At 34.9% G+C, this 27335-nt stretch overlaps 1 protein-coding gene across 1 annotated transcript; it reads left to right on the top strand.

Annotated features, from left to right (window-relative positions):
* The first annotated feature begins 230 nt into the window (after positions 1 to 230).
* On the top strand, positions 231 to 25559 carry CCDC18 (coiled-coil domain containing 18). Its single transcript, XM_059822175.1, has 25 exons — positions 231 to 327; positions 495 to 642; positions 819 to 975; positions 1230 to 1397; positions 2374 to 2483; positions 3382 to 3510; positions 5457 to 5553; positions 6303 to 6424; positions 7985 to 8294; positions 9660 to 9763; positions 9873 to 10033; positions 10707 to 10927; positions 11737 to 11847; positions 13040 to 13171; positions 13949 to 14083; positions 14665 to 14742; positions 16111 to 16227; positions 17574 to 17741; positions 18186 to 18328; positions 18788 to 18951; positions 19831 to 20044; positions 20618 to 20717; positions 21818 to 21934; positions 22369 to 22512; positions 25524 to 25559. Exons 1-25 carry the CDS (start codon positions 231 to 233, stop codon positions 25536 to 25538), a joined length of 3462 nt encoding a protein of 1153 aa, XP_059678158.1. The 3' UTR covers positions 25539 to 25559.
* Positions 25560 to 27335: the final 1776 nt, after the last annotated feature.

Below are 27335 nucleotides of genomic sequence, written 5' to 3'. Positions count from 1 at the left end.
TGGAGGGCGCTGAGGCAGGCGAGCGCCCGATGCCGCCAGCTCTCGGCTAGCCTAGGCCCCATCGCTCTGGGTCCTCGGCGTGCGCGGCCCCTCCGCCGCCGGGCGCCCCACGGGAGCGGCGACTGCCGTCGCTAAGCGACGCCGCCGCGCTGGCGCTGGTCCTCTTGTAGAAGAGATTTTTGGCAACTAACGTATAGCAGGTTTTTTTCAGTTTTCGGAAGTGGCGATTCATGAAGCTTCTCATACTTCATGAACGCATAGAGAACTCTTTTTCTCAAAAAAGACAATTTGTACAGAGTAATTTTTATCTAGTGAGTGTGCGAAGAGGTAGTGTGCTAAATGCATTTACATTTGGAAATTCAGTATTTCCTTTTTTTTGTATTTTTTCTCCTTTCCTTTTTTTCTATTTGCCTTATTTCGGTATCTTTAAAAGTATCTTTGCAAATAGTATTCACATATATTTAGCAGTGTTTTAATATTAAATATTGTTTTAGCCATATGTGTGGTACCAATGGAATATAGTATGTGGACTTGCTCTAAAAGTGCTGCTGATGAAGACCTGCTTGCAAATTTACAGTCATTACGGAATCAGCTGAGGAGAACTGAAAAAAACCTACAAACTGTAGAGGAGGAGCTTTCCAGGTATGAGTGCGTTTGGGAATAAGAACACCCTATTTCTTGTAGGGTAAATCTGTCTTATTCAGTGCAATAGATTATTGCAAGTAGGTCCTTTCATGCTTTTCTTTTGAAGACTCTTTATAAGCGTTTTAAAAATAATAAAGAAAAAATGGTGTAGCAGCTTTTTATTCCCCCCCCAGCACTAGGACAAGTGAACATTATGGCCACTGCTTCGATGAGGCTGTAGACTTCACTCTGGAGGACCTTGTTCAGCCTAATTGCAACTATCAAGGCATTTCCAACTGTAAGAAGAATGCTGGTAAAACATCTTGCCAGGATTTTCAAAGAAAATCTGAAGTAAATATTGCAGTATGTAATTTATTTTTATTACTTTTTGTTTTCTATTCTTTGTTATGTTTATGAATTTTTTTTTTTTGCTTTTAGGGCTTGGAGTTGATACAGTCTAGCATTGGGCAATTATATCATGGTGCACTCTTAAACATAATATGATTTAAATACATTTGTTCTGCAGAGTTTCCATTGATGTATGTATTACTTAAATATGCATATATAAGTGGGTGTATATATATATAACTCTTTTTAATGTCTAGTCTTACTCAGTGTCCACAACTTCTCATAAAACTGTGGAAGAAAATGAATGTCTTAAGGAGAAGCTGGATGCCCTTCATGAGCAAAATGTATTTTTGGATTCTCAGAACTACTACCTAAAGAACAGAGTGGAAACAATGAATTTTGAATTGATGCGGTCAAAAACAAGAGTATGTATCTTTAGTGTGTTCATCAAAAAGAAAAACAAACCCCAAAAACCGTGCCAGTGACCATGACTTTTGAGTCTGTAATTCCAAGCAGAACATGCTATTTTTTTGTCTTGTCTTAATCTATCTAAATTCAATATTTAAACTTTAAAGTTTCAATATTCTATTTTTTTCATAATATGCAGTATTAATCTTGGAACAGAATAGTTTGGAATCTGTTTCTCCATGACCAAAACAACTATATTAATTATGAATTCTATCTATTCATCTTCCAAAGTTTAATCTAAAGCCAGTAATTCACAGAATGAAGAATACATTATGTAAGAAAATAGTTCAATAATTTATTTAGTACTGTATGTTCATGTATCTGAGCTACATTAAGATTAATGTGAATAATAATGGCACAGTAGTCGTTTGTCTAGGAAATGAAAAATGTTGATCTTTCAGGTTGGATTAATATTGCTATTTTGAAAAAGTGAAGGTGAGTTAGAAGGAAACATTGTATCTAATAAATCATTACTGATTTAATGTATGCTTGTATGTACAGTTTTTTTCAGGACAACTATATTCTTGTATTTGGTTTATATGTAACATTAATAAAACAAAGTTATGCTTAATGCTTTTTGTTGACAAATGTTATTTCCAAGACAGTACAAATAAGTAGATAAACAAAATGTTTGACTGTCTGGCATGGAAAGAACAAATAGCGGAATATAAACTTTTGGGGAAAAGCAAGTGACGAGGTCAATATATAAAGAAATCTCTCTGTTAGACAGCGTATCACACTGGAATGGTGCTAGGGAACTGGAAGGTTGTTACATGAGCAGAAGATTGGAGGTCAGTTTGTGTAGATGAACAAGCATCTTCTACAGTGAGATTGAGAGCACTGTGTCATTCAGTAAGCAGATTGTTCTTATGCGTCTCACCTGAAGGTTTATATGCAAGTATTAATGAAACCCCAAATATGTTTGTATTTCAGATTTCTTATCTTGAATCGACTTTAGGTACACGTTTGGTCAGCATTCCAAAGTTAAAAGAACAGATTGTAAACTTGAAAGCAGAAGTTTCAGCTCAAGATAAAATTCTGAGGTAATAAGTGTACTTCTAAATCAATTTTATTGTGGTCTGCTTGCTAGTCCAATTTCTTTTTCAGGATGACATAGTTACTGGTACTGTGTGGGTCATGTAATATGGGGCTTGAAACTTTCATTTCGGAGCCATATATAGGAGAAGGGAGGTGTTTTATTTTGTACTGATATCTTGTATATGGGGAATGTACTTCAGGAAATGGAGAAAAAATAATAAAGGCTGGTAAAAGAAACCAGTTTATAATGTACGCTAAACATGAATGTGTCCTTATAACTGACTAGAATGATTGTATGCTACATGAATGTCTATATTCTGCAGTAAACAAGCATACATATTTTCAAATATGACTGTGCAGTATGTAGTGTAAAGGATTCTTTCTTCATCAATATATTAATCAAGGCAAATGGCCAAATAAAGCTAATTTAAACAGTGTCCAGGGGCTGTCAGGGAGACATACCTGGCTGTCAGTTTATCTTACAACCTCATGCTATATAATATTAAATTAATATCTCAATAGTCTGTCTTCACATAACAAGTAAAAATACTTAAATTTAATTTCTATTTTAGCTTTGTTTAGCATGTGTGTATCCTGACCAATGATACCTATTGCCAGAAAAATGGTGATTTCTGTGTTCAGATCTCATGACACAGAGTCAGCCATTTGGGTCTTTGGCAGTCATGACACCTGATGCCTCTTGATGAGGTTTGGACAGCACTCCAGACTGCAGACATACTGCTGGGGAGTCTGGAGAATATGGGTGTTCCAAACGTAGTTTTGAGAGTTGCAGTGTGTTTGACTAGCGCTTCTCAAACATCACGTGCAGAAAAAAGCAACAAAAATCTAGTTTCTTTACAAAAAAGTTCCTATTTTTTTAATTATGCTTTGTTTATTTGCTAGAGATGCAGAAGATAAACTAGATCAAAGCCAGAAATCAGGAATGGAAAGAGAAAACATCTTGCAAAGATATAAAAAGGACTATAAAAATATGAAAATTGAGTTAATTGAACGAAGCAAGCAAGGAAAGAGGTAGCTAAGTTATTTTAATAAATTGAATACAGAATAATAGTGTATAAGTGTTTATTTCCGTTGGCAGATGTTTACTTCGTGCAATAAAATTATTTCTCTGCTTTATGAATACTTATTATTTAAATAGACACTTTTTAAATCTTCAAATTTGCTGGTAGTTGCAGGCTGACATTGTACACTAGTAACTAGTTTATCACCTGTTTTTTCCCTTCAAAATAGATGTACTGCAGTGGAGAGCTGAAATGTGTCCAGAATACATTTTTCCTGAATTATTTTTGATTTTGTCTTGCAAGAACCTACAGTGTATGCTCAGCACTCAGTATTCAACAGTACTGAGTGTTGTATTTTTGGGGTTGGTGTGAGGAAAGTGATAGAAGCACAACCTAATTGAGAGAACGTTTTTATGTTATCCTTAATCTTATCTATCTATATGGTACTATTGAAAAGGATGCTGTAATTCCATCCTAATCCCCGTTTCCCTTTCCTATTGCCTCCTTTAGCCTAGTGGTTGTGTGGCTGCTGGGAGGGTTAGGTAATTTCTTTTGACTGTTGCAAGTTACCATATATAATCCTATCACCTCCAAAATGTAATTTTAAAGAAATGAGAGGAATAAATAAGAAGATTCCTACCTGCCCAATTCATTTAACTGCCTTACTTGGGGCAAAAATTAACTGAATTAATGACTTAAGAAAGCTTTTCTTGAGCCTTTTGAATGTAAATCGCTTGTTTGGCTTGTTTATCTACCCATGAAATTACCTCTAACCTTCCCATAACTAGACAAATGGAAATACTGTGGGGCTTGCGCTACTGGTGAAGAAGTATGTGTTGATTAATGTTCACTGTTCATTCAGAGCATATGGGGTTGGAACTTGCTTTACTTAAGTTACTAGTTGCAAATGTAAATATTTTGGTACTTTAGAAAAAGTGAGCTTCTTTCAGGTGTCAAAAGCAACATATGGTGTTATGGTTAATGTTAACAATTATTACAGTTTGCTTTTAATCAGTAATTACAACTACTTACTGTTCTTTGGCCAAGCAAACTGAAGTGCTTTAGACTGTTTTGTTTGTTATTCTGAAATCCCTTTATCCCTTTCTCTGAATACTTTTGCTATCTCCAAATGGGCAATGATCTTCAAACTGAGAAACACCTATCTGAGTGTAGGCTGTACTTAGATGAGGCACTTGCCCTGTCCCTGCAGTTCCCTTACTGGAAGAGAAACAAATTTTATACACAGCAGTAATTCTTGTGTGCCTCTGTTGGGTGTCCTGAACAGACTGCATACCTGAGCTGTCCTGAGGCTACTGTTCCAATCTCTTCTGTAGTGAGTAATGATAGGGGGAAGTAAAAAAGGGGCAGGGGCACGGAGTAATAGAGCGAAATAGTAGGCAGTCTGGGTTGCTGCTTTGAATGGTTGCTCAACTAATAACGTTCCAGTCTCAGCTTCCTTTACTATTATTGATGCCATCTCTCCAGTATCCCTCAAATAATTTATCCTTTGATCAGTTCCTGTCAGTCTCGTCATAATTCTGTCACAAGAGCTCCCTTCAGTATCAAAATCTTTTCTAGTTCCCCTTAAGCAGTTTGAATTTTAAGGAGCACTGTTATCTTCTGCTTCCTTATCATGCATGCTATCCCAGTCCCTAAAACAGGCTTTTACTGGTGTGGACAGGAGGATGATTTGAATCAAACTCTTTTTGAAGGGAAATCAAAAGTGTTTATTTTTACATTCTTAGACTTACTGGAATTTTGTTTATGTTAATATGCAAAAATTATATTTAAAATTAATTTATGCCTCATGAAACTTTTTTATCTAGGGCTTGGAAAGCTGGAAGAAGGAAGGGAGTTACCTGGAGAAGTTAATTTAGTATTTGTTTTCAGTAACTGGAGGAGGTAGTTACATAATGACAAGTTTGTGATTTTTAAAATTGGTATGCTTCTTTGCAGAGCAGAACAGCAAAGAAATGAAGCTTTGTTGAACGTGGAAGAGCTGACAAGAGCTTTCAAAAAGTATAAAGAGAAAATAACTGAAAAATTAGAAAAGGTAAGAGGTTTTTTCTTCACTTGTTTTTGCCATGCTATTAGGATTTTGCTTCTTCCAGTAAGCTGGGCAGCAAACAGTGGGTCAACTGTTTCTGCTTGTTGGTGGCAAAGTCTTAAGAGGGGTGGGATAGGGTGAGCAACTGTTTGTGGTGATAACTTCAGTTATCTAGTTGTAGACTGTCTTCACACAGTCTGGAGAGTCTGCATCTTTGAGGTATCCTAATACTGCTGCTGTTTCATCTGTCTCTTGCTTGCCAACTGGGAATTTTATATTTTAAAAGTATATGATCCTTTTAAAAGAACTCTTTTGACTCCATCTGTATAACCTGTTCAATGAAACATGACCTAGAGAAAAGCCAAGATGAAAATGCAGTCGTCTCTCAAAGTTCCAGTGGTCAAAATTGTTAATGCTCCCTGCCTTGTGGGAAGAGAAAATACAGGCCTGAGACAGTTAGCTCTTACAGAGAAATTTCATTTGATTAGGCTTCTTTCTTTGTGGAAGGAGATTGCCAACCACAAATATGCTCTAAAATATTTAACCAAAATAACATTACTTTTTACCCAAATGACAGAAGAAAACTTCTTTGCCCCTCTCCTTTTATTCACAACAGTGAGCAATAGAATTATCTACAGGCTTACCAGAAAGAAAAAAAGAAACACCATAGTGTTTATAGTATTCTTTTAAAAAAGCCTGTTGGCCATAGAAGCTTAGATTATTGTTGTACAGTAATGAAAAAATTGCTTTTTAAGGTTAAAGCTGAAGAAGTAATCTTGGGAAAACGTTTGTTTAATTGTGAAAAAGAAAAAGAGAAGTTGCATGAAAAGTGTGTCAGCTACAGAAAGGATCTAGACATCCTAGAAGAGCAATTAAGGTAATGCAAAGGCTTTTAAAAATTTCTATACAGTTATTTGAGAAGAAATTGCATGTTACAACTGTCACTGTGAGCATACTGCTCAATTTGCGTAGTTCAAACCAAATCAGGACCAGCATCAGTGAATACTTAGGCTCAGTATCAGCAATACAACAGACAAACCATAATACTAAACAGGTGAAAAATGTTAGCATACACTTAAAAAATTCTAAATGCCTTTCTATAACTGATCCTTAAAAGTTCTAATCCCACATGCTACCACCTATTCACAGTAACAAGCAACACCCCACCAAGCCTTCTGGGAGCGTAGGTTCCCTTGCTCGCACACGGCTTCTGTGGGAGATGTGGGTACTGTGGCTTTATGTATACCTGTTCTGCTGCCTACAGCCTGCTAACGTACATGCCAAAGAGAAAGCACCCTATGAATTCACTTACACCTCCAGGTGTGAGTCCCTACTTCTTGCACACCGTATGGTCAGTCCCTAGCTAGAATGAGGGATACTCTTCGCATCAGATGGGGAGGCTGCACTCAGGCCTGAATGGAGGTTGTGATGCTGGCTGCAACTTCTGGAAGTGTCAAACCAGGTTTTGGCTGCTACTCTGTTTCCACTTCAAGATCCTTTCCCACTGTTACAAATTTTTGTATGTTTCTTTTCAAGCTGAACCCTGTTTTCTTTCAGAAGTGTTCTGGTTAATTCCCTCATTACTTTAATGAGGGAAGACAACTAGCAGCTGGTGGTCTTTAGTGTTATTAGGTTTGGACAAACACCGTCTCAGAAAGTTTTGGGTATCCCATTCACATGTGCTGTCCGCACCCACATTCCTGTCTTAACAATTGTTCTTTAGGCCATTTTGGCAAGGGTGGCCAGCATGTGAGGACCCTTACGGTAGCCTGAGCCTGTTTAATAGCTCTCTGCTGCTGATGGGGTTCTTTCTTCTAGACTGCCCTCTTTTCTCTGCTAACTTGCACTGGGTTTGGCACTCATGAGGACCTTTGCCAAGCTAATTCAGTTTGCTAAATCAACAGGTACTTCAAGTGAATAACTTGTGATGGGCTAAAAATACAATTTGCTCACCGTACAGTCAGATACAAGGGGAGAGAAGAAACGGGACTCCTCCCTGTCTTGTTAGTAGCAGAATGTTTGACTAGCTCAGTCTTAGTACATTATCTTGATCCATTGGCAATTTAGGTATGTAGTTATTTTATCCTGTTCATAGATTTCCTTGGCTTCAGCACAGGTAAAGCCACCTTGATCCGTTTCCTACCAGTGACTCTCCTGATAGTGGTTAAAACTTAATGAAGTTGCTTAAGAGTGAAAAGTATCTCTTTTTGTTTGCTGATAGCAGTTTGCATTTCAGTCCTTAAGAACAGTGAAAGCTTAGTAAAGCAGTGAAAAGTTTTCTAGCCTTTGTATAGAGCCAATCCTACTTTTTGAGAGAGGAGGAAGCTAGTAAAACAGTATAGTTATGGTGTGTTTTTCTAGTACTTTTAATAATGAAAATCCTAGTCTACTTCTCTGTGTTGAGCTATACCTTTTTAAATGGATATACTTTATTTAGGCAATTAAAGGAAGAGACTCATAGCACAAAAGAAGAAATGAAGACTCTAGAGGCAAAGAACGCTGAAATGGTATCAATGCTGACTCGGTCTGATCAGAAGATCATTGAGCTTGAGAGTGAACTTAGTGAAAAAGAAATAGCACTTAAAGAGAAAAATGCTCTAATAAGTGAAAATGCAGAGCTCAGAGCATTTACTGCACAGCAACATAACAGCTTGAAATTATGCCATCAAGAAATTGAGGATTCAAGGGCAGAGCTCAACATACTAGAAACCATTATTTTCCAGTGGTCTCTAAGTACATCTGAAGAGGTACAGTAACTGATACATCCTTACAAATTGTATTATGTGTCTTAAAAAATTCTAACTGACATTGCATGGAAATCCTGTGACATTCTTGAGAAATAATCTGAGTAAAATATCTTTGGTTTTCAAGATGCACGGATGAAATGTTTTCTTAATTTAAATATTTTACTTTTGTCTTCTCATTCAAGAACAAGGAATAGGTGCTTTGGAATTGATTAATCAGCAAGCATTTAAAATTACACTTTCCATTCCTCTGTTCTATGCATTGATTCTTCAGATAAAGGCATATTCTCTAAAACATGGTGATGTCCTATTATATGATGCTGAGGTTCTTCTCAGTAGAACAGTATGACATTTCCCGTATGGCAGACACATTGTGTCACACAGCCAGAGCTGATGTGTGAACCTCAGAGGCGGAGAAATTAGGGCAGGAAAGATGTTTGTAGGAACTTTTTTTTGCTGGGAAAGAGAAAGCACTCCTTCCCTGGCTGCGAAGGAACTTTTGTTTTACCAGGATGAACCTTGGTTTATGAGCCTGAAGCTTGTACTGGTGAAATTTATCACTAAGCTGAGTGATTGGAAGAGTCATGTAAAAAACTTAAAGTTGTGAACTGACTGGAGTTACTGGAGGAGCTGTTTGGGAAGTCAGGAAGGGCTGGAGAGACATATGAGGTCAGGAGTACAGATTGCATCAGAGATCTTTATTTTTGAAGTATAAATGTGAGCAGCTGTAACTAAAACAAAACTGAAATTATCCTTTCTGTATGGTTTTGGAATTGCCAAAGTGACCTCTACTGAAGAGAATATAGTAATTTTGTATAAAAATGATGTTTTGGGCTGTTGTGACCATAAACGTTCACTTGGAAGAGCCTTAAAAATTGTTTTAGGGCCCTTCTGGAAAATACATTTACATGTTCTGGAAAAAATCAGGATTATTCTAGTAATTTAGTGGAATATTCAGAAGCCTTCTGTAACTTGAGGAGAAAATGGTATTAAATGCAGTCATCAAAATCTGAAAGGAAGCATGATGTGAGAAGTTCAAAACATGGAATTATTCATAGTATCTCCATTTAATTAATTTTTCATAGCAAAAATGTTTGTGTTTCAGTACCTGTGCAAAGATATCTAAAGGAATGGTCTCAGTTTCAGAGGGTCTTAATGCCTATAATTTCTACTAATGTGAGACAAAGCTGCAGTGCTCTGCAAGCATGCACTTAGGAGAATAATTTTAAAGATAAGTTATCCAAACTTTTAACATCCTGGTGTATGTGTCTTAAATTTTATGTGCTAGTATAACATATGAATTAATCACGCTGTGAAGCAAGAAAAAGTCAATCTTTGCACTGATCTTGGTTTTCCCTTAACTTTTAGTTTAAATGGCAGGACTTGAAGCACCAGCTATCCAGTTCCTCAGCAAAAGAAGCTCTCTCTGAATCTTGTTGTGAATCAAATAAACCTTTGATTGCAGACCTAAGGTATAACTTTCTGGTTACTGAATTATGGCAAGAATAAGCAGATAATAAGGTGGTATTAGAACTAACATGTAGAAAGAAAATTAAATAATTCTCTCCTCCTTTATAATAGCATTATACCAGCAATGAAAGAAGCAGAAATTCAAAAGCCTTGTGCAAACTTAACTATCTGTAATGGAGCTGAGCATTTTTCTAATGATAATGAAGGACAAGAAAGTAGCAGGTTATGTGGCCTGGAAACAGAGCCTGTCAAATTGATCAGAAGTCAAGGAGGTAAGCTTACAGAAATAGCTGTGCAGTTCTGTCTGATTAATCCACAGAATAGGAGTTTCTTTGGTGGGGTATAAATAGTTTTTAGGTTTTTTAAATATATCTCTGTGAACTAACAGATATGGTTTGGTTGAGCAGAGGAGCATTTTGCCACCTTGGAATTCTGGAAATTGTCATGTTCTCCAGGCACAATATTCTTCTTCCTTTTGCTAGTTAAGTTACTTATTCAGCAATATCCAAGCTATGAGTTGTGTTGAAATAGAACCACGTATTTTTTCTTTATGTAGGCTAAGGTCCCCATATTTTCATTGATTCTTTTCTCTATATCCTGCTGTTGCAGAATTTCTGCAGTCACTTCTGTGATCACTATTAGGACTGCTCCATGAAGTTACTTCAGGGCACCTATATAATGATTCTGTCTTCAATTTTTTTTGTTTGTTTGTGGGGGTTTTTTGTTTGGTTGGGGGTTTTTTGTTTGTTTTCATGAGTCACAGCTTTCAGTTACATCACAGGGAAAAAATAAACAGTCTTGTGTCTGAATACTATATGTGTTAGTTCCATATGCTGTCATTAAATTTTATTTCTCCTCTATTTGGTTTGTATTATTATTTGCTTGAGTGATAGTTTGTATGTTCTTTTATGAATTTAATCTTAAATTTATTTTTTATACTTCAAGAGAGAAGAAAATGTCAACAGTTGGAACTTATCAGCAAGCAATTTGAAAAGGAGAGGCGAAGATTCCAGAAGGAGATAGAAGAGTTACGCACTAAATTGTCAAAAGCAGATGATGAGAATTCTTCTTTGAAGACCAGCATGGCTCAGAGAGCCAGTCAGTTTCAAATCATACAGGAAGACCTATCGAAGAAGGCTTCAAAAACTAGTAGCTTAGAGAGAGAAGTAAGTTTTTAGCAGCACTGAAAAAATATGTCACTTTTTGTTTAGTTCAGCAATCAAAGATAGTTAAGACCATAGTTATGGAAAAACTGCAATTGCCACATTAATTTTTAAATCTGGCTTATTTAAGAAAAATTGGAAATAAAGTTTTTCTGCCTGCTCAAAGGTTTAAGATAGCAGCCTTAATTTGTTAGTTGTCATAAATCACATTTTAAAACTGATGTAGTTAGTGGGCTTTACTACTACTATTTTGATTTGTTATGTGGAAAATATGCACAGTCTTGTTGCTTTGATATGGTCAAATTAATGTGTAATCTTAAGAAATAAATATTGAAGGAACAGTTGTATTTTTTCTCATTAAATGTTAGTACAGTTGCCAGAGATTAACACCATTACCAGAGAGTCACAAAAGAAAGAAATTAAGCTTCAGCTAGCTCTTCTCTGCTTGAATAAGTTAACACCAGAATATAAACATTAGCATTTTAATGTGTTTTTAGAATTCCAGCACAATGGGATTTGCAGCATTTCCTAATAATGGCCATAAATATTATAAATCTGTAATAGCTAATTCACTCATATAGCACTGATAATTATCCTGAATTGGATAAATTTGAGGTAAATTGTCCTGAATTCTTCTCTGTAAGTAATAGAGATTAATAGATCATACAAAACCAAACAAATAAATAAGTAATTAAAAATACTAGTTAATAGTAGTAGCTAGAACAGAATTGGTGGTAAGAAAGTATATACAAATACTTGAATAAACCTGAAACGGTTGTCTTCATGCTGTTTTGTGCCATATTTAATTTCAGATAACAAAGAAATCTTCTCAAATTTCTGCACTTGAGAAACAGTTGGAAGAAAAGACTGTTGCTTATTCCGCTGCTGCAGCAAAAAATACTGAGTTGGAACAGGAACTCATGGTAAAATGTTCTCAGTGAGAAACTACTGAGATAAAATGACATAAATGGAGATTGAAGTTTAAGTTAAAACAGTATTATTCCATGTATTCAAAATGGATAGACTTTCAGATCTGCTAAACAATCTGTGCAGTTTTTAGACAGTGTTTTTAAAAACTGAATAATCTTGCTTTAAATAAAACATCCCTTTTTCCCCTGCTTTTGAACATGGTAAGTTATTAATGGACATGTTACTTTTTCCTGGTGATGATATGTGCAATGAAAATCTGGTCCTATTGAAATCAATTGTAGCATTGCCATTTGTTGCAGTGAGATCAGAATTTTATCCTCGCTATGAAAAACTTCTTTTTGTCTTTGTTGGAAATAAGATTTTCTATCCTTTGAGTTCACGCTCTAAATCTCTTTTTAATACCCACTTAGTAAACTTACCTCCCCCCAACAATAGAATAAAACTACTCCTAAAATAACACATACATGATTGGTTTGGTGTGTAGGGTGAATAGGTTAAAATGTACTGTGTTGGCTCTGTTCTCTACTTGAGAACTTCAGAAAAGAAATAGTCTTCTGTATGAAATTATTAGGGTAAGAGGTAACAGAGGTGGATTCCAAATGTTAACTGGGACATTGAACAAATCACTTCACTTCTCTGGTTCTTTTTGTTGTTCTTAAACTGTGTATTTTTAAGAAATACATGTAGACCTATGAATAAAAAAAGTCTTCTAAACGGTAGTAAGTGAAGAAGGTGATATAACACTTGAGGCACTGTAAATTCTGGTCTGGATATTGTTATACAAACATTTTTAGTTTTGGGAAGGGGTCTAAGATTGCTAGAAAAGGAAAGTATTTATGTGCTCCCTTTCAAATGGAAACCTGTATTTTAAAGATTCCATCTATCCATGTGAACATAGAATTTCTTTTTGTCTTTGTCAGAAGTTCCTTGCTCCAGTTGCTATAATCTGTGCCAGTAGTCCACCGTGGCAGACACCTTGTCTCTGTGTAGTGGTGCATTTAATGGCGTTCTATACCTATATTAAAGGTGTGACATCCTTTGAGATGAAACGTGCTGTGTATAACTTCAGTATTTTCTGTGGTGTTCTCTTATGAAATCTAGGAACTCGATCATCAAATAAAACACTATTTAATATCACAGCTAAGTATTTTTTATTAAGTCCTTTTTGTTGTTGCTGTTTTCCAGGGAAAAAACAGACACATTCATGAGTTGGAAACAACTATCAGCGAAGAACGTGAGCAAGTAACTTTGGCTTTTGAAAAAGCAAAGTTGGTTCACCTTGAGCAGCACAAAGAGATGGAGAAACAGATTGAACTAGTAAGACCTTCCTTGTGTGCTAGTATGTTTGAATGACATACTTGGTAACTTTCTTCCTGCATTAATTTATTTGTCTTTTTAGTAATTTTGAGGTAGATGTCCAATTAAAAAGTTGTATTATCTTCTCCCGACGTTTCCTGTTTTTTTAATTCATTTTCCATCTAACACTACACAATCTCACGATTTCCTTCTGAGATATTCATATCCTTTTTTCTGCTCAACTGAAGAGAAATAGAGACTTAGGAAGAATACTGTTGTTCTTTGCTCCAAACACCTAGCACAAAAAGAAAAAAGTATAGCTTTTTTGCTTACTGGGGTTAATGCATGACAGCTTCTAACAGTATTCTCTCATTTGCTGAACCTCTGCCAGCCTGAGCCTTATGAGTACCTGTGTTCAGGGAGAACTGTCGGTAAGGATTTTCAGTCTTTAGAAAATTCTGTTGCTTCATGTGATGAGAAATATAACTGGTTATTTCTAGCTGTTAAAGAAGTTTGTCATCTTTTACTAAAGAACGTATGCATGTCTTATCATCTTGGCTGATGACAGGCAATTACATTCTGCCTGCCCTCATTCTCTTGATTCTTCTGTTCTTTTAAAATGTTAAGGGTTTGGGATTTCTAGATATTTTTAATACTGTGCAATACTGCTGATGGCAGCGATGTATTTGTTTTTCATTCTTAAAGTTGTGGGTGTATAGAACTGAATCGCGTACTTAGATGCACAAATTCTCTGAAAAAGCTTATTAAAATAATAAACCATTAATTACTTATGGACAGCTTCAGACACAGCTAGAGAAGAAACAGCAACAATTCATTGAACAAGAGAAAATAATATCTATTTTGCAACAAGATATTATACATAAACAGCATCACATTGAATCATTGGATGGCCTGCTGATAGAAAGCAGAGAGGTGAGTTTGGCTCTTGGCTTTCTTTAAATGCAAATCAAATAAGTGACTAATAATGATGAAAAGCATATCTATGAATACATGGAAAAATTGGAGAAGGTGAAAGATACTTATGTTTTTGCTTCTTAATTCTTGTTGAGTAATTGACTGAATCTAGTGTGGTCCCCAGCTACTACTACTACTATAAATTGTACAAGCTTTCATGACCTTTCATTATTTTCTATCTCAGCATTCTGTTTATGCCTCTGGTTTGCCCCTTGGGTTTCTCGCTCTAATCAAAGGAAAGACATCTGGCTAAAGAACAATTGCATCTATTTTGCACTAGGTGGAAAACCAAGAATGTTCTATTGTGGTGATGTTTTATTCCTTTTATTAATTGCTGCTGCTGCAGAATATGAAGGGACACCTACCAGGAACCAAATTCACTTCAAAGTATGATGTACACAAATACAGTATATGAGCAATTGTGTTTTAAATACACTGATCTTTTTTTTTTTCTGATTCTTAGTATGAATTTTTATTAGTTAAATTACTAGTACTTTATTTACATTTTGTTCTCTTAAATAAAATATGTGTACAAACAGGAAATGGAAAATCAAAATGTCAAGAAAGATCAAGGATTGAAGATGCTGAAAAGTCAGTTAAGAGAAGAAACAATCAAAGTTAGTAATGTCTTTGTAATTTTCAATTCATAGTTTTAAAGTTTGCAGTAATGGTATATTTCCTTTTATCCTCTATAAACAAACTATATTAAGGTTGCTTTATAGAAATTTGTCTCATGTAAATATTTGAGAAGTAATTAACCTGAAGTCTTTCCTTTTTTTTTTTAACTAGAAGTAGTATGGTGAAACCTGCAATAAGAGATAATGCAATGCATAATTGCTTTATAAAATTGCTCTAGTTACAAATAGGGCAGATTAGTGCTTGTTGTACTCTTAAAGTAAAACGTTGTCTAACAAAGATAATGTTATGTAGGTTTTTGCTCTAGATACAACACATATTTTAGACATATGTGATATTATAATATTGGTCATGTTTTTAGCCATCTATACCTCTTCCTAGTGTTTGCCTGATAAATATTTTTCATGCAGCACTTGCAACAGTATTTTAATAAACCATTACTGTGTGGCTATTTACGATAGTCATGTTTCAAAGAGTATTAAATCTTTAGAACATCACTAGGAGAAGATACTGGGGACTTACCTGGTAGCATGGTCTTTCTGAACTTGTGTTGGTCTAGTTTTCTATCCAAGTGGCTTTGTAGTATTTGGGATATTTTCCAGAGATTTAAAATTAGGACCCATGATCACTTCTCTTCAAAAAGCTCTTGAATCGGTTGGGGAGAGGGGTATAAAATCCAATATCGTTTAGAAGATTGCTAGCATAGAAAGCAGTAGCCAATCTGCAGCTAAAATCAGCACAACTCTTGTTGATGAGAAAAGTCGTCTTAGCATTGAAACCAAACAGTTAAGAGAAGTTTAATTACTATGGATTAAGACCTCTGGGGGGTTGTTCATTATAACTTTTATCTGTTCAAGGTTGTAAGATATTTGTTAGAGATTACTCAAATCCAAATGAACAGTAAAAGGGGAAAATAGATTAACAGTGGTGACGTTGCTAAAAGCTTTTCCTTTCCCTTTTGTAGAACTCGGGCACTGTCTCTCAGTGCAGAAAGGGGGAAAAAAAATGCTGTTTAGCTTTCTGAGAGGAATTGTATTAAGATCTGAATGTTATTTTTGAAAAAGACGTGTCACAACTCACATATGATGATCATTCCAAATTTATTTATACAATTCTATATGTAACATTTAATATGTAATAAAATGTGGTGGATTTCACAAATAATTTTAGTATCTGAATATTATTTCAGTTTTTAAGTTGATCATCATCTTCCATGCCCATTTTAATACTCTTTAGATAAAAATGTAGCTTTTCAGACATTTTACACAAAGATATTTTTAACACTTTCTTTAGACTAGTTAATAAAAACCATGCCATGCAATTTTAAGTAATCTGTTACATTCAACTAGGTGAGACAACTTGAGTCAGCACTAGACGTATGTAAGGAAGAAGTTGCACTGTATTTGAGTCAGTCACAAGAAAATAAGGAGATATTTGAAAATCAGCTCAAAAAAAAGACTGAAGAGGTAACAGCTTGTTTTAATAACTGTTCTGTATTGCAGAGAACACTTGTTATGAATGATTTAATCTAAAAGTTTGTCTGAAATAAGAGACAAAACATTTGCAGCAGGAGCTGTTAACAGGAAGTAAGCGGGGAAAAGAGTATATATTTTGTGATGGTAAAGGGGAAAATCATAACTAAGAAACACTGGATACGCTTAGGGAAAAGAAGTACCAAGATAAATGACTTGTTGAGAGAAGTAACAAATTCAGAATTAAGTGAAAGAAAGCATTATCTTGGGAAAAAATGGAGAGAGCACAATTGCAATATAAACTTAAAAATTATTTGTGTTTCCAGTATCTTAACAGGGAAGAAGTCCTGGGCATAAAAAAATTTTTACTTCAAGCCCCTGAGTTTTAATTCTTTCTTGCTTTCATGTAGTAGTGGAAAGTATGATAACTTTAAATATTATTTCTATGAATTTTTATTTGTGGGGATGACTAACCACCGGAACTAATTATCATAGCAGGCTGTTCATGTCAGTGCTGCCCTACTTGCTGAGAGATAGGCTTTAGTCAACCGGAGATTACTAGACCCTGTACAGGAGTAACTGGATAGAACTCTATGGTCTGTGTTACATATAAGACTGTGATATTTACTGCTGCTTTCTAAGCCCTAAAATCTGTTGTTCTTATACTGCATACGAAGAGACTGGATGCTGAAACTCCAGACTAGCAAGTGAGGCTTTGCAATTGTGACCAATGTTTTCATAAGTAAGTGACAGAGTCACTACTTCCACTTTGGGGTGACAAGTTAGTGATTTTTTTTAAATTTATTTTTGAAAGAACCTTTCCTTTTTTTCAGAAAATTCTTGGCATTCATCACTGAGAAATCAGGCCATTCAACATGTGACAAGTTAGGCACTCAGAATTCCTGGTTTTTTTATTGGAATGACTATTGTCATAGAGGCAGGAAGAAATAAAGGGGAGGACTGAGAACAAAATCTCAAGGGGAAAACAAGGACTTTCTGAGAAATAAGAAGAGTGACAGAAAGAATAGTAGTTCAGTAATTTAGAAATGGAATATCTTTGTGTTATATTTTTTAAAATATAGACCAGTTTAGGTATATTTAGAAAGCAAGAAGTCAAAAACTGGTGCTGATAATACTTTCCTCACTTATTATAAAGCACAACTCAGTGATGATTTATGAAATCTGTTATGTACTGTTGAAACTGTAATGCAACTAAATTCAGAGCCAGAAGTTCTACTGAATCATAGGTGTGATTCTGTGCTCATTAAGAATGATGAGAATAGCTGATGCAAGTGCAAATAAAAATGTTTTATTGTAATGGAAAATAAATGTGTTTTCAGGTTCATTATTTACAGAAGGAAATAAAAATAAAAGATCAGAATATTCAGGACACAAGTGAACAAAATATTCTCCTACAACAAACTTTGCATCATCAGCAGCAAATGTTACAGCAAGAAACTATTAGAAATGGGGAGCTGGAAGATAATCAAATTAAACTTGAAAAACAGGTACAGTATGGTGAGAAGTGTCTACATAAAGACAGAATTAAATGCTTTTGTATATGTTTTTGTAACACCTTTAAAATCTGAATGTTTCTTTGATAATTGAGTTGATATTGTTTTAGATATATCAAAGAGTTTAGTGGATTGTTTTGCCTTAAACCAGGTTCTGTGCTATTAGAAACTCTAGCTAGCATTAGAGTGGCTAAGTACTTGGAAAATCAAACCCTAGACTGCAATTAAGGAGAGGTGTATTGAAATTCAGAAAGTTTAATCTCGTTATATTTACTAGAAACTATTTGTCTTTCAAATGTGACTGCAAAGTTCTAGTCTTAAATTTATATAAAATTTTAGACTATAAAGAAATCTGTTGTGTTAAAACTAGCTATGTGAATTGCAAGAGAAGGATGTAATTTAAAAGTACCAACACTTGTTAAATACCATTTAAAATAGGTATCCAGTTTGGAACAAGAGCTTCAGATGCAGAAAGCATATGCAGAAGATGAGCTGAGAAAGGTAGAGGAGAAACTTCGCCTAGCTGCCCAGGAAGCAGATTTAAACAGACGGAAGGTGGATGAACTTCATAGTACAATCAGGTAGGTTTAGAATGAAAGGTATATTCTGCAGACAGAAATATCAATAAGAAAGATTGCTGTCTGAGATGGTGTTCAGCTATGTAATACAATTCCATCTCCGTATGAGCATAGACTGGAAATCAGAAGGTATGTTTCTAACTAGCAGAGGCATGAGTTGCTGGTACAGTCTTCCTCTGGAATTAATGCGTGTCCTGGCAACCTATTTAAGCCTTAAGATGGCACTGCATAATGCGGTTCCGTTCATAAATATATCAAGTTGCTTGTAATTCTAGATAGTAGGTTCTGGAGGGATTGGTAGTCTTAAAGAATATGGTTTTGAGTGAGACAGAAGCCTACTTAATAGGACTTTTAAAATTCTTATTTTATTCACAAATGCTTGTTGTCTTAGAGCATGTAAGGACATACATATGTCGCTTTTGCTATTACAAGGTTCATTTTGTTCTGGTTGCTTCTATTTAGACAAATTAAATTGGAGATGGAACAGTGCAAGAATGAACTTAGTGGTATGGAAAAAGAAATAGTGCAATTAAAACGAGATGGTGAAGACAAAGCAATGCAGATAAATCAGTTGGATATTTCTTTGGAAGAAGCACGATCAGAACTCAATGAAAAGGCAAATGAGGGTAATTTCGCTATTTTGTTTCTCAGGCTTCCTTTCATCATGCTATTTCTCTGAATCTATTAGATTAGCCGTTTTTCCTTTTCCCCCGTTTTTTTATAATCAAGTAAATGAGAGTAAAAATATGATAATTTTGCTGGAGGGGTTACTATATATTTTTTGTAATGTGTTGGCAATTCTGTAGTTTTTAAAAGAAAAAAACCCCTCAATGTAAAAACCCCCAAACAACAAATCAATCCCCACCCCCCAAAAAAACCCCAACCTTAAAAAACCCACAAGCTTTTTTTAATGTACCTTTGCAAATTCTCATTTCTGTTGGATGTACCTTTACCCCAGGTGAAATGAATAAGTAGTTTTCCCTGTAAGTTGGTAATGCAGATTCTTAATGTGGTAATCAAACAAGACGCAGAGATTTAATAAAGGCATATGCTATTGACAAAAAATCAGCTCTTTAAAACAAACAGGAAATCCCACAAGAGAGTCTATGGAAATAACAAACTTTCCAACCCCTCCTCCTCCGTTTAATTTTACCATTCTTTTAAACTGGAGGCTTACTAGCAATTATACTTGCATTTTCCATAGCACTGCATATTCAGTTACTATGTTATCTCTGTACTTTCTCCTGGGCCAAAATTTTTTAGATACATCCTCGTATTTAAAGTCAATTATAGATTATGAGCTGAATAAAACCAGCAAATACTTAGGTGCCATGAAAAGGTTGTTGTATAACCTCAGAAGTCACCGTTTTTCTAGATTTTTCCTAAAAATAGTCATACTGAAAACTGATTATGACCACGAGTGCTAGTAGGCAGCAATGTTGCATAAAGACCCTGACTTACTGATGATTAAACATTTTGTGTTTTGTGTTGTGTGTGTAAAATAGTGAATGATTTAGAAGATAAGCTGCTTCAGAGTGAGACTTGCCACAGGGAAGCCTTACAGAAAATAGTAGAACTAGAATCTGCATTACAGAATACCCGCGGAGAATTAAAAATCACTTTAATACAGCTTCAGGAATTGCAAGATGCATTACAGAATGCACAGTCCTCTCTGGAGGAGAAGCATGTCGCTATAATGGATCTAACAACTGAGCTCAGGTAAGCTGGTATCTTTTCCATCATGAAAACTTAGTTGTGTTAGTTTTTCCTTAGGAATAGCAAGTAGTTTGGATGGTCTTTTTTTATCTTCTTAGCAGCTCTCTATAATTTTTAGGTGGTTTGTGGCTGTAAGATAACAGTAGCTCCTCAACTCACTTTTAATTTCTAAAAGTGGTGCTGAATTCTCTTTTTGGGAATTTTGTTTTAAAATCTGCTAAAATTATTTTCTGAATCTCAAGTTGTGAAATAATTCTAAGAGGAATTACTTTTTTTATAGTGAAATTGTCCAGTTTCCTTTCTAACCATAAACTAATGATACTTTCTTCTGTACTATTCTTTTTGAAGAACATGTTGTCCTGATAACAAATTAAATAACTTGAATAATGAAGTTATTGGGAAATTTCCACCTGGAATATAGTTAACAGAATTATTCCATTTGGGTTTGTTTCTTTGCAATCAATTAGTTGATTCACATTTTTAAAGTAAGTAATAGATCTCATGATTTTTCAAGCTGGATACTTGAAGCTAAGCAACTGAATGTGCATTAAGCAATTAAAGATATGAGAATTTCAGGTATTGCAAGGGAGAAATTGAAGACAAAAACCAAGAACTCCTTGACATGGACCAAGCATTGAAAGAAAGGAATTGGGAACTGAAACAGAGAGCAGCTCAGGTCAGATCACTTTAACTATGTTACTGACAATTATCCTGTTATGTAGTAGATAACTTACAATAAGTCTGCTAGGTTTAATTGCCTTCACACATCGTTCCAAACTGTACTGTTAATATAGCCACAGTGTCAACCTCAAAACCAGCTGTATGTTACTGAAGCCTTATGGTACCAGAAAAATCAGGTTGTGCTCCCCTAAGGGACCACAGACTACTGTTTTGATAGAACAGAAACTTCGTGCAAACCTGTCTCATAATTATTCCTTAGTGATAAAGTTATAGGACAACTGTTGTCATCTTGATGATAAATGAAGGAAAGATCTGCACTGAAGTATGCTTGGAGATGACAGATTCCTTTCCTTGTTTGCGCAGGAGCATATTTGATTGGCTCTAAAGCAGCCTCTAAATATGAAACTATCTTTGTTGCGAATAAATTTCTGTAGCTCACTTGAAATATTTTCAGTCTTTTGGTCTGGCTTCAGGATTTGACACCCATCATGGAAAAACTATTCTTCTGTCACTTATAATTAGCTTTCTAATCTCTAGGTACTTCCTGCAGGAGTTACCAGCCTTTGTATCCAAGAATATTTGAGATACAGAGAGAAGGAAGGGTGAAGATTTGGGGGGAAAAAAAACCCAAAACAAATTAAAAAATTGGTTCAAAGAACTGACACTGTAAGGAGGTCAGACCTTCCAATATATTCTTGCCACAGTACCCTGTGAGCTGCTCCAGGAATTCATCAAAGCAATAGAATTTTTTTTGCTTTGGCAAAATTTGGCACTTTCTAACAAGATGGATTAGTATACTAAGCTACTCATTACATTCCATTTAAAATGAGAACTAGGTTTGTATTCTGTGTGTCTGAGGACCAAACATACTCATTTATGAACTTTTTCTCAATTTTCCCTTCTTCCTTCGTGTTTAGCCCCAATTTTTTAAACAAGATAGTTAGGGTGCGTTTTTATATTGACTGCTTGAGAGAATATTCTTGAGATAAAAAGTATTAGTTTCATTCCTTTTGCTGTCATATTTTGTAATATTACTTTTTAAAATCTGCATGCTAGTTCAAAATGAAATATTTCCTTTTCCTTTTTTACCTCTAGATTACACAGTTGGATATGACAGTTCGTGAACATAGGGGAGAAATGGAACAACAAATAATTCGATTAAAGTGCAATTTAGAGAAGTCACAGTTAGAAATTAAGGAATGCAATAAACAGGTAATTCTTGCTTAAATTAAAAACCCAGTTTCCCTAACAAAGGGGAGCTAATTCTATGAGAAAGTCTGGTCCTAGGACACAATAGCTGGCCAGGTTCAATCTAGAAGAGTAAAACCAGTTCCTTATTGTAGGGAGAGGGAAGGGAGTACATTAACAATGTACTAGCAAAAATATTTTGTCAATTAAAACTAAAAATTTTGCAGGGAAATACCAGTATAAAAATGAAAATGTATTTTTTTACTTGATATGATATAGCTCCCAAACTGCTCTTTTAATAAAGGAAAAAGTTGTCAAAATAAAAAATTGACAAGGGAATCCAAAATCAGAGGTAATACTTATGGTATTTGTGAGTTTTGTTTGGGGTGGGTTTTTTTATTAAATTGTCCCGATTTCAGTAAAATATCTGTTCTGATTTAATTGCATTTTCTATTCAGATTGAGAGCTTAGAGAAGAAACTCCAGCATTCTAAAGATGAGCTTCGTGAAAAAGAGTTTGAATTGCTCCAGAGAGTTCAAGAAATAAATCAGCTGAAGAAAAAAATGGAACGAAAACAACAGAGCCTAGAAGCTCTTGAAATGGTAAAATGTTGCTTGGATACACAACAAATTATCAATATATGGTGTCTCTTTAGAATAAGTGTCATTTACTTCTCCCCAAGTGATTGTATTGTATATCCTGGTGTTTGCTGAATCTTAATTCCCTAAAGTTAAAACAGTTTAATGATTTAAAAATTACGAATTTAATGGCACACTCTTAACTGTCTGCTTTGTGGAGAAGATTGAATATTGATTATTTTTAGTAACCTGATGTTCTGGCTATGGACATGGTCTTCCTTGAAATGAAATGAAACAGTAGACTGTATGATGAGAGCTTCTTATGACTTAGGTATCTATCTTGTGAAAATAACTGCATCAAAAGAGCACTGAATTCTAGGAACGTGAAGAGAGAGTTTTTTGGCATAGTGAATGGGAGCATGCAGATAGAATAGAGAAGATGGCTAATTTTACTTTATGAATGATACAAATCTTTGGTTTGGGGCATGAATCAGTCACTACAAGTACAAATGCAATCTGAGATAAACAGGCTTTCTGCAGAAATAAGTTTATTGAAAGATGCTTGCCAGCTAGAGGTAAACACCACAACTGAAATGGCTCCTGCCATTTTGATTATGCTGCTTTTGTGTGTTACTTCTTTCCCTAGGATAAGATATTGGAGAAGTCGTCTTTCTGTGTAGTCACCAAAGGCATTTAATCTGTATTCTAGGTCATGGGGGTTTGGCTGTGTCACAGCTGAATACGAAGGTTCTTTCACTGCAAATTAAAGCAATGTCAGCTCTCCCACCTTGATTTCTGTTAAAGGTTATTTATAACAGTCAAAAACAGGACAGTGCCTGCTGCTACCCTTCACACACACCATGAACATATTTCCAACTTTTCCTAAACTTTGGGGATGATTGTAAAGGAAAGGATTTCTGAGTTAGCCCCTGTACAACTGCTGACTAGACCCTTCCTTTCCAGACAAATTGCCTTGTTATTATTTTTGCTAAGGAATACCGTGTAGGGGGAGGTCCAAGAATGATATAAAAAATCCTTTGACAATAGACCTACTCCAGTCATGTTCCTTTAGAGACTTAGTATGAAGGAAATGAAATTTCAAGTTTATTTTCATCATAGTTAAGTAGATAAAACACTGGATTTCAGAAGCTTTCTGCATAAAATACGAAATACATTGCAGAGGGATTCTGGCTGCACCTAGAATATAGTACGGTTGCTTCTTTGTTTAAAAAATGTATATTAACATGATGTAAGAAAAGACTTTCTCCATTAGTAACACATTGCAGACTGACTGACCAATCTTCCACAGGAACTTTCTGTCCTTGTTCTAAAAACTCCATTACCTAATCTATCTGGGTGAAAGGGGTAGTGTCTTTGTGTGTGTGTGTGTGTGTTTTGCTTGGGGGTACAGTCTGTCTCATTCTTTTTCCCCTTAATACACTACCTTGCTTATTACAAGAAATGTGTTAGTTCAGGGAAGGTATTGTTAGCTAGGGTTGATTTCTGTCCTGGTCCACTCTGCCCTTTTGCGACTCATGAAATAACCAGGTCACAGATTTTTCAGTTGAATTGTTTTGTTATTACTGTGCTTTAATCTGCAGTGAAGATCTTCTAACAATACAGCACTCCTGCTACCCTTAGAAGTTGTAAGTATTCCAAATAAAGGAACTGGAAACATCTTACTGAACATTCAGAATGTCTTTTCCATTTTTCTAGGAAATTGAAGTAATTTCCTTTATTTAAAAAAAACCAACAAAAAAACCCCAACCCCCCCAAAAAAACAGATTTGTCTTATAGCAAATTAATCTTTTGTGGTGACAGTTCTGTACTGAAATGAGAAATGAAATTGTCTTAAAAATGGTAAGTGAAGTAAGAAAAAATTAGTGCTTACTGATTTTTTTTTAAAAAAAAGTAATATTAAGTTTTTTGTAAAAGTATACATAGTAAAAAAAATAATCAGAAGTTATTGTAATAAACTTTAATTCATTAGCTGTAAGCTTATTATGTGCTCCATTTATAGCATTTATGTGCTCTATTTATAGCATTCCTCATAATGAATAAACATTTAGCTGAACATGAATAGATACAATATAATCACTTTTATATTTATAATTAACAGGAGCCACAGTATTATGTGATGTTATGAAATATTAGTGGCTGATATGGCTGGTGTGCCACAGTACTGGCTAATGTAAACATAGCTGCTGTGGAACATATACTAGAGAGACCATTTTGTTGATCATCTAATACTCCTGTTTGCTTTTTCTATAAATGAATTGTCAAATAATTAGGTCCAGCATGTAAACATGTTGGGGGGGGTGGTGGTGGTGGTGGTGTGTGGCTAAACCTCTAGAAATTAACAAAAAAATCCAAACCCCAAAGCCAAACATATACTGTGTTTGGCTGCATTTATTTCTGTACACTGTAGAAAATCTGTAATATTTACATTACTGTTGATAAGATTTTCCTCACTTTTTATTGGTAGAAATCACAGGCTTTTTTCCTCTTGATACCTGATACCTCGATACTGTTGACAGGGTTTTTACAAACACTTCCTGAATCATTAGAAACTTACGTCGTTAGGAATTTAAACACAATAATGCAGTTCAGCGTGAAACCTTAAGCCTTGCACAGAGGAGTTATTTCAAAAGACAGTGCTCCTTTAAACTGTACAAAAATTTTACAGGGATTTGTATATGAAGATTTCTTCTCAAAATATTCCGTATGTATTTTCCTACTTATCTGCTAGAACTTAATATATGCTGAAAAATTTGTAAGCTGTGCTCATTTTGAAAGCAAATGCACTTCAATCAGAAGAACAGTGAACAAAAATGCATTAATAACTTCGGTCTAGGGGGCACAATTTGAGAAAGAAGCCATGGACTTGAGACTTGAGACCTGCAGCTAGTTTTCTTGAATTTGTAGGATAAATCTTAATACTGAAAAGTAACATCTTGGTACAAATGGATTTAGGTATGGTAAATGGAGTGCAGAAATTTAAAGGAAGGTTCTGATCACAGATAATTTTGTTTCAGGGGCAAGAATTGTGAAGGAAGGAATGTTGCCCATTGGAGAAGCAGCAACCCAGGAATGCTGTTGCTGGCAACATAATCGTGCATTCAAAGAGGAAATTTTAACATTGTATTTGTAATTAATGGATGTAGTTATTTGTACTGATGCAAATGACAACCTTTTTATTTTTCCAAATATTTTTGAGATTATTGCTTTGATTACAATAACTTCTTAATTTATTTTTGAGAAATAAATTTTATTTTTTAAGTATCTTGAGTTGCAGGAATTAATTTCAGCTGTAATTTTTTTTTCCAAGGATTTTAAACTGTATACTTGTGTTTCACATCTAACTTCTAATTAAGAGCACAATGGTATTACCTTATTAATAATTTTTGTTTGGTAATATTTTCTCTCTTTTTTTTTTGTACACACACAATGTTGCAGAAAGAGTATCTTATTAAAATTGACCTGCTTGCAAGATGTTTTAGGATGCTGATTTGATCATAGACACTGGCAAAACCTGCTTGCTTTACACCAAGCAGTACCTTTCAGATGCAAAGGGGTGTGGGACGGGGCCATAAAGCTTGAACTTTTTTTTCGCCCCAAACAGAAATCCATACAAAAATTACCATTGATTAAAACGGCATCATACCTATGCATTCTAAAACATAATTTCCAGTTTGCCAAAAATACTACACAATATAGCTAGTACAAATGGCTAATGGCCCCAGTTTCTAACACTTTTATATTTACATAAGCGTCAGAGACTGCACATATGGTTATAAAAGACCTAAATCTGAGTCTGATTAATGCAAACATGATTTATGTGCATTAAGACATGTGATTCATACTTCAGAAAATCAATAAAGTTACTTGACATAAAGCAGAGGAACAGAATTGAATGTATTGCAATTTAAAGATTAGCCTAAGTTAAGTGTTTTCTGTATTAAAAGTGTATCTTGGCCATCAAACCTATCTGTTGTATTTTGGCAACTCTGCAGGTGGAAGTGTGCTTTAGTCCTTTCTCTGTTTATGCAAACATGTTCCACAAATGCAACTTTTCTACTTTAAGTGGTTACACAAAACCAGGCACACATTTTGCTGCCATTGACAAGATCAAGATACACTCCTCTAAAGTATTTCTGCAGTTTCAGGTTATTTATTTTGCTGTTAGGAAAATTATGATGTAGCAAAAAAATACTGTTTACTTATGGAAATAAATATATTGTGTGTTTTAAATCAAGCTATTTGTTTCTCTACATAATAGTAAATGAAAAACATTAGAATTAGGTAGACCAGTGTAATCATTGAAAAAGTATTAAACTACTTCAATTTTTTTCCCTCTCTTTAGGCAGATCAGCTTGCCTTCAGGCTAGAAATCTATGCATCAAATTTCAGACGGATTTTTTTAAAGCAAGAGAATGTCTAAGTCCTTCAGATCAGGATTTCAAGTGGAACACGTAACCATTCTGTAATTACAGTTGCATCACAACATTACTGGAATTCCACTAACGTAGTGTTGCATAAAGCCTTGCTTGCTCCTCCTACATGCACTAAATATAAATGTGCATGAGAAGCAAAAGCAATTTGCCTAATATCTGAATCAGCTAAATACAGAATTTTAGTGCAAATGCTATCTGGATACTAACTTCTCTGGTAAAACCATGGGTCAAACCTGATAAATGAGTAGAATCATAATTACATTGTCTCATTAACTGTAGATGCTGTCTTGCTATTTTGTTGCTTGCCAGTGAAGTTAATGATTCCACTTGTTGTACTGTTCAAGTTAATTTATTTGTTTTGGAAAGGAGGGACTTTTTTTTTTCCTAATATCA

This window comes from Gavia stellata, chromosome 10 (assembly GCF_030936135.1).
Source record: "Gavia stellata isolate bGavSte3 chromosome 10, bGavSte3.hap2, whole genome shotgun sequence".
NCBI classification, from domain to species: Eukaryota; Metazoa; Chordata; class Aves; order Gaviiformes; family Gaviidae; genus Gavia; species Gavia stellata.
This window is presented reverse-complemented; position numbering and strand designations above follow the sequence as displayed.